At 40.1% G+C, this 8,127-nt stretch overlaps 1 protein-coding gene across 2 annotated transcripts; it reads right to left on the minus strand.

The window, feature by feature from the left end:
• Positions 1 to 1,029: 1,029 nt before the first annotated feature.
• LOC112563023 lies at positions 1,030 to 6,175 on the minus strand. Of its 2 annotated transcripts, none has more exons than XM_025236714.1 (4): positions 5,135 to 6,175; positions 2,067 to 2,800; positions 1,570 to 1,674; positions 1,030 to 1,399 (listed from the first exon to the last, which is right to left on the minus strand). In XM_025236714.1, the coding sequence occupies exons 1-4, from the start codon at positions 5,718 to 5,720 to the stop codon at positions 1,250 to 1,252; spliced, it is 1,575 nt and encodes a 524-aa protein (XP_025092499.1). In that variant the 5' UTR covers positions 5,721 to 6,175; the 3' UTR covers positions 1,030 to 1,249. The 2 variants fall into 2 exon arrangements, with proteins under 2 accessions (XP_025092499.1, XP_025092506.1); XM_025236721.1 differs by lacking the exon at positions 5,135 to 6,175 and adding an exon at positions 4,610 to 5,047.
• Positions 6,176 to 8,127: the final 1,952 nt, after the last annotated feature.

The raw sequence follows: 8,127 nt of genomic DNA on the forward strand, positions 1-8,127 counted from the left end.
AAGCATACGATGAATTACAAACACACAACAGCTTGCCAAGCCCCCATAGACGAAGGAGAAGGAAAGAGGTGACAGTTGATCTTCAGTTGTAGTTAAGCTGAACAATGGAAATGTTTGACTTCCAGCCATAATCTCAGAGATGGAAAGTGAAGCCAGTTGATGTTGGACAGAAGTCAGAAACGGGTAAGTCAGATGAAAGTACACTGTTTAAGGAGCTGAAGATGTCAACAACACAGATCGTTCATCAGATGGTAGAACCCAAATGTTATTCTTTCGTTATTCGCAGGTAGTTTTTAACTGGTTTTCTTTTAGCAGCTCCACACAGATATGTTTAACTTTCTCTCAATGATGTTTATTTTTAATGAAAACGTCATCGTCCAAATGGCACTAATGGTCAAAGATATAGGACACAGGACACCACTCATGCAACAAACAAAATACACTATAATAATGTGGAGATTCTGTATGACATAAGTCATGCAGTGCCACACACATCTTGGAGTCTTTAGCATCTGACACATTTTTTAGTCCTGTTTACGTGGACATTGTCAAACCCAGTGAGGGGGATAAAATGGCCAGTCCACTGTCATTTCAAGAAAAGGCAGGTGTGAGTGGGGAAGAAATAAGTTAGGAGGTGCAGCCTGTTGCCAAAATCAATTGACCACAGCTTTTGAAATTGCAAGGCAGAAATGAGTCAGTGAACCTTTCTTGGATACAAAGGGAGGGATAATCAAACAGTAAAAGTTACTTGTTATGACTATGTTGTCTGTTGACCCTATAACCTATGTGCACTCTGTTGACACTGATTGCTGTCTGTTGGCATAAAACCGTACAGTCTATTGACACTACTTTTATGACTATGTAGTCTGTAGACCCTTTGACTATCCTATGTAGACAAGTCTAATTCAAATGTGACTTGATATGGCTGATGGCTGATCTGTACTAAATATGATGAGGATCAAAAACATCTACCAAATACCTATGTCTACTTAACGAGAAAAAACTCTAATGGTAATATAAACTCTGAAGTACTTTTTCTTAATTTATTAATAGCACCAAATGTTAACATTTTCAAAAGTTCTGATGTTTTGGTAAATTCCTGTCATGGGTGATATTAATGCAGGTAGAAGGCATATTCCAGTAAATTTTGGAAGGCATTCTCCTGACAAAGCAACTGATTTGTAGCTGGAGCCAACAGAAAAAGTCTTATATAGTAGACAAGATGCATTATGCATTCTTGTGATAGCTGTCAGTAAATATGGTTCTTAGCCTGGACTGATTTCTTCACAGTAGGTATTGCATCCTCCACCGACGTAAGCTTAGCATACTTCACCTTGCTACCAGACTCTTGCCACAAGTTCCTTGATACTATCTTGCACTTCATAGCATAGTTCTGGATCTGCAAAAGAAGTGGAAAGCATTTAAAAGCTAGCTCAGGTTTGTGCATATGACAAAATATTTTCAGGAGGCTAAAAATTGCGCTCCATTTTCTACTTTTCAACTCAAATCCTTTTCTCAGTTCCATTCATTTTCTTGTTTTTGTAGTTATGTATTTGATTAACATCTCACCGTTTGCCTCTTCTTGTACAGGAGCAAAACCACCATACCAACAACCAAAATACTACATATCCAGAGCAGGACCTCAACGGTGGATCCATCTTTGTCTGCCATGTTCTGAAGATAAAATATAATTTACATTATCATTCAGATGGTCCATAATTTTGTTTTCTTTGTAGGATTGGGTTGGGGGTGGGGTGGAATATCTGGAATGGGAGACAAAGAAACATGGCTACAATTATATATGATTTTTTTAAGTTGCCATCACTGTGGAATTTATTCAAACATTTTGCTTCTATGTTTCCTTTATAGGGAAGTGATGTTAAATCTGTGCAAATCAGAGAAAGTGGGGTATGTAGTGATAACTCCTCGAATTGCCAAGGACTGGTAAAGTATCTTATACAGCTTGTGTAAAGCCATGCCAGAAAAAAAATCATTAACCATCAAATTAAGTCAGAAAACTAACCTTAGACAGCTGAAAATGTGTTAGACTATCCTAGAGAACATACCTCTTTGATTTCATCTTGATCAAAATTTTTGTCTGAAGCATCTTTTGTCATTTCAGAAGGTTCTTTTTTATTGGATTGAACATTTTTAGCTGCACTGTTTTCAGAGGCTGTAGGTGTCCCACTGGTAACTTGGTTCTTGTCATCTTTAGAAATTTTTGGTTCTAGAGTGGTATTTTGTGACAAAGAATCCATAGTTTTAGCTCCTTCTGTCATTTCAGAAGGTTCTTTTTTATTGGATTGTGCATTTTTAGCTGTGCTGTTTTCAGATGCTGTAGGTGCCCCACTGGTAACTTGGTTCTTGTCATCTTTAGAAATTTTTTTTTCTAGAGTGGTATTTTGTGACAAAGAATCCATAGTTTTAGCTCCTTTGCCTACTTCACCAGCTGTGCTTTCTGGTGAAGATTCTGTCTCACTTTGTTCTGTGCTCATCGTTATTTTTTCAGTACTAGTTTCAGGAGATCCTTTGTTTTCTATGGAAGATGTTTTAAGAGCTGTAACATTAGACTGTGTGCTGCTGATCTTGGAATTGTCAACATCTGGCTCAGGACTTGAACTTTCATTTTTCGTCTTGACTTCAGTTACGTTTCTTTTGGGTGGTATGGTTCCAGTACTTTTTACTGCACTATTTGGTGGGGGTTTACTTGGCTGTGTAACATCTGACCTAGCAGTTGCTCTTTCTGTTGACATTGCAGTACTTGTAGTTTCTAGCCTGCTGTGTTTGTCTGCATCATTGCCTGAAATATTTTAGTGCATAATCTGAACATAAGTTTAAGTAAAGCATGCACAGACATGGAAAGAAATCAACATGTACTAGACATAAGAGTGTAAGCACAACATGCAAGATGTTCTTGAAGCAAATTTCCAGTCTTTTATGCAATGTTATCAGTAATCAGCACATTTTATGGGTGTTAGAATAAAAGAAACAAGAAATGCAAATTTTCTCCAAAGCAAATTATGATTGTTGTAATAATAAGTGAGAAATCAAAAACAAGTCTGATGTGAAAATTCTGATAATTTGCTAATGATTATTCATAACAACAAGTATAAAAAAGCTGGAGATCAAGCAAAACATTAATTTGTGAGATTGTACAGTAACTGGATTGTCTAAATGTAAAAGCTCTAGGTTGCATATACTAATGGTGATGTGAATGAATATCCATACTAACTATTCAAAACTGTATTTCTGATATTAAACTGTGGATGACCCACAACAAGTAAAAACTAAATGAGGAAAAAAAACAAACTTTGATGTTTTCAAATAGGATAGCCAGAGTTTACCATTCCCTGCCTGTCTCTGTTCGGGTAGGCAATGCTGATGTTCCTGTTGTTACTTCAACACATAACTTCGGTTACCTAATGTCTGCTGATATGTCTCTTGATGAAAATATATATGTTTCTCACATTTGTTGTTCTGCATACTATGAGATCTGGAAGATCAGCTCCATTCACCATACTCTGACCATCTCAACCACCAAAATTCTCATTTACTCGTTTGTTCTGTCTAAACTAGACTACTGCAACTCTTTTCTTACTGGTTGTCCACAGTACCTCATCCACATATTTCAGAGAGTCCACAACTCAGCTGCTCGTCCCGTTTTCCAGACTCGCAAATGTGAACATGTCACACCACTTCTTCACTCTCTTTATTGGCTACCAGTTAAAGTTACAAAAGACTACAAGCTCTCAACTCTATGCTATAGATTCTTTCAATGCTCCTCCAGTCCTCTACACCCTCCCCGAACTACTAAATCTTGTCTGTCCACAAGTCTTCCCGAAACCTTAGCTCTTCATCAGACTCGCGCATTCTGTCCTCCCTCCCACAAAGACGCGGACAACGGACGTCCTCCCTCTGTGCTGCTAAGCAGTGGAACTCTCTTCCACATCACATTCGCCACTCGGACTCCAAGGCTACATTCACTCTCTGAAAACATCTCTGTTCACAAAGTACTATCCCTGAATTACTATTCTAATTAACTCCCGGGCAATGCTGTCTGTCATATTAACCATCATGTAACGACTCCATCTTACACTGTTTATAGTCTCTACATACCTTTATTGCTTTACATTCTACTATTGTATCTCATCTTTATGTTGTTCAGTGTCTCTATACATATCTCACTGTCCACTGGCTGTTATCTTCTTTTATCATTAAAGGTCTGCGCAGAGAGTGCGATCTATCTTGGTGGTGACGCTGCGCGCTATGTTCTCATAATTATTAATATATCTTTGGATACTTCCTATATATATAGGTATCCCACATTGTCCCTCAAGCTTTTCCCACGTTACCGTCATTGGTTTTGTTTCGTGTACTCAGTTCCGCCAAGAGACGATCTTTCCGGGCACATTGCAATTGTAATCATCAATTGTTTTCCGAGTATACTATAATTTGCTTACAATTCGATTATCAATATCTACATTTCATTCAGTAAGGTAATATAGACCGCAAACATTAGAACAAGTGCACTAGAATCTATACATCATTATAGAGTTGTTTACATGTGAGCGATTAGTAAATAAGGAAAACTGACATTAAAGGATCAAACCTGTAGAACCCCACTCCATAGGAAAAAACCCAGAGTGAGGAAAACTTTTCTTTAAAAGAAAATCCATTGACCAAGGCCGGGCCCCCTTCACAGCCGCGGGCCCGGGTAAGATTCGCCTCTCCTCTCGCTTTAAGACTCGTTAACACAATGTCATAGTCGCTATGTCAGCGTCTATATATGTCCTGGTTCTGGTATGGCTGATGCTGGATTTGAAGTGTTTAGGCAGCAGGATGAAGTCGATCTGGTTATGGACCAAAACACCTGCATCAATTACTTGTAGGGGTTTTGGGGTATTGGCTAAGATGAGTCTGAGGCCTGGACACTGCACAGGATGTATGAGTGCACAAACATGGGTGTGATTCGTCATCTGTTCAAAGACATGAAGCGTTTAAATGTGTGTTTTAAAGTTACGATGTTTCTGATCTTCTGGGTCAACGCGAATTAATGTTTGATATTATTGAAGTATAACCTGGAAGGATGGTAAGTATCCAAAATGAAAAATGTGCAAGAGGTAGCCTTTCATACCTGGGTCTGATGCTTTCAAAGTAGCAGTAAGAAGTCTGCAGAGAGGAGCAAGGATGCTATTTTTCTCACACTGATTTTGACAGGTTTCCACAGAGGTCGTTAGGAAGTTCAAGAAGGGAAAGTTGAATTTGCTGACTAGTATACTGCATACAGAACTTGATCGAAACTCTTCGGTTAGTCGATCGAGATTGTCTTTCTTCAGTGCCTCATCCAGACTTGATATGTTGCAGAACTGAAGAGAAACCTCGAAAAATGCGACACATATGTTAACAGTGGAGTTCTGCTGGATTGTTTTATTTGGAGAACTCAGGATGACATTCGGGTCCTGACAAGGCGTAAGTGGTATTTCACTGTCTGTTTGCCCAGTGGGTGAGGGATCGTCGTATGACAGCTTTATGTTTCTCAGCTTGCTGAAAGCTGTCGATGTTGTGTACGTTGATGGATCTGGAAATGTGCAGTTCCGTTCTTTCCAGGTATCTTTGTACTTTTGGAACAACTGGAGCAGAGTCTTTTGAGAATCTGACCCTTCTAGTCGTGTAGTCTGGCTGCTAATAGCGCAAAACACCCACAACAACTTCCACGACATTTTGTGCGAGTTTTGTTTGACGGTGAAGCACACGGAGGTCTGTCTCGCTGTTTCCTGCTCGACGTCCTGCAATCAGAATGCAGCGTCGCTTGTCCAAACCGGATCCAAGACGACAAACTGCTTGAGGGCGAATAAAGGATATGTGTACATGTATTAAGGTCAAAATAAAAACAGCTATTTCCAAGCGGCATCCTGTATTGCGATGCATGCTTACACACCTCTCAAACTTGACCCCAACCCCACCGCATGCACCCACTAAGTCAACTTTCCAAGCCCTTTGGTAGTTAGAAAATTCATCCCTTCCAACTCCATTTGTTGGCATGTCTTGCCGCACGCGCGACACGTTTACGTTGAGAAGACCTCAGCCAATGAGAGAGTTAGGACCATATGTTACTTAGGCGTATATGTGTGCACATTTGTTTTTACTTTTATCTGTGCATGATGATGGCTGTTCGTATCGAGAACCGCAGAAGAAACTGGGGAATAGTATCTGACACTGATCCTTAACCAATCATCAACAAATTGCAATCAAGAAAACAGGATAACGGGGAATAGGCCGGTTTGGTATTTTACGGAAACCATCATAATACCATAGTCTAAGACTTGGCGGCTTCGAGCCTAACAAGTAAAATCGTTTTAAGTAATTAAGTACACTGTTATACCTGGTTAACCAATCGTCCGAGTAGTCTCCATCAACAAACTTGAGTGACTTCACAATTAGAGTGACAGCAGCAATAAATCTTAATTGGTCAGCCTATCATTAACTTCATCGGGTATCTATCATCCTCGTTGTTGGTATTCCAAGCACCCAGAGATGACACCACATCAGGCCGCTGACTTATCTGTCCTCAGCGCGGTAATAAGGAGTCCGGATATGGGTCCAGTCTTTTCTTCACATGGCGGGTGGCACGTATCCGGAGTTTGTAGGGAAACGCACACAGCCTTTGCTTGGCATTTCTGTGGCAACTGCTCCACCTCTTTGTCTTGCATAAATCGGCCGACAGTTCGAAAACCGTTAGGGATATTTTGACGGGAAAGAACTGTTCCGGAGATAGATGAGGGGAATTCAGGATGAGAGTGTTGTCGGGACACGGGCTCCGCAATACGTCTGGGGTTGGGCAAAAGATTCTGTACCGAAAGCTGTCCATGTTGCAGAAAGTATGTCTTACTTTTGCCGTATGTAGAAATGTGTACTCGTTCTGTTTCCACACGTTTTTGTAAACTTCAAACACTTGTAGCAAAGTAGGTTTGAATCTGTACTTGCCAGTAGTATTCTGGGTATACAGTGCACAGATGATCCACAGCCGGAACTTTCTTACTATTTTCACGCCATCAGACCGTGACTGCTCAACCCGGATCCGTTAAGAATAGTTTAAAACCAATCGTCAGGGCTGCAGGTCCATGGGAGTCTCCATATCCCTCCCTACACCACTGTAAGGACATGTTGTTCATCATGTGCAACAAATCGTAAAAACGAATAACGTGCCCGAACATCCTTCTTGGACAGACGTATGAATAGGATATGTTTTAAAGTGTTTTGTCGAGCGCAGTAGATATCAAGACTTCAGAGGCTATCAAGACTGCTGTAATTTGAGAAATTTTGTAAGGCGGTATTAGTATTAAGTATGAATGACGAATACGACTTGGTCCAAAAAAGCTTAATTTTAAAAAAAACATTAAAATGATACATAGCGGAACATTTTGAAATATGATGAAAACAATTCGATTCACCTCTTTACAACGGGGCATGTGGGACAGTGGAAAAACCTTTGTATGAAATGAGAACGCAAAGTGAAAAATGTGTGTATACCCAATATGAATCCCGACTGTTTTTTTCTGTGGCAGAGGAGGTAATATTAAGTAGGTAAGCAAATAGATTATGGAGAAGAAAAGGATTTTATGCAGCTTTTCGTGCTCTTAAAATCTTCGTATGAATGTCCATGCAAAAATACTTCAGAGGGATGCGGGTGAAAGGGTCATTGATACCAACTGCCTGAACACAACTGGATTATGTCCCACGTTTGTAAGGTCGTGTTCAACAGATGATATCACGCATTCATTCATTTGGTCCTGCGCTCTTTCTGGCATGTAGGGCAGCAACAAGTCTCCCACTCTTGTCTTTCTTTGTTTCTCTTTTCTAAACTCCCAATGTACGTAACTCCCACTGCTTCCCGGTCGTTCGTCGGTATGTTTAAGTCCTCCTTCCTTTTGCCGTCGCGTCCAGAAAAGAAGTTGTTCCTACTGTAGATTTATCCTCTCCTCTTCCCATCTAACCGCTTCCTATCCATTTTCCCCCCTTTATAATTGTGGCTATCATTTGACTGGAACATCAAAGGTCTTGGCTTGGTTTTAGTTTTGGAGGTGAAGGTTCTTCGCAGGCCAGTGCTATAAACTGATTATCACTTCG

This window comes from Pomacea canaliculata, linkage group LG1 (genome assembly GCF_003073045.1).
Source record: "Pomacea canaliculata isolate SZHN2017 linkage group LG1, ASM307304v1, whole genome shotgun sequence".
NCBI classification, from domain to species: Eukaryota; Metazoa; Mollusca; class Gastropoda; order Architaenioglossa; family Ampullariidae; genus Pomacea; species Pomacea canaliculata.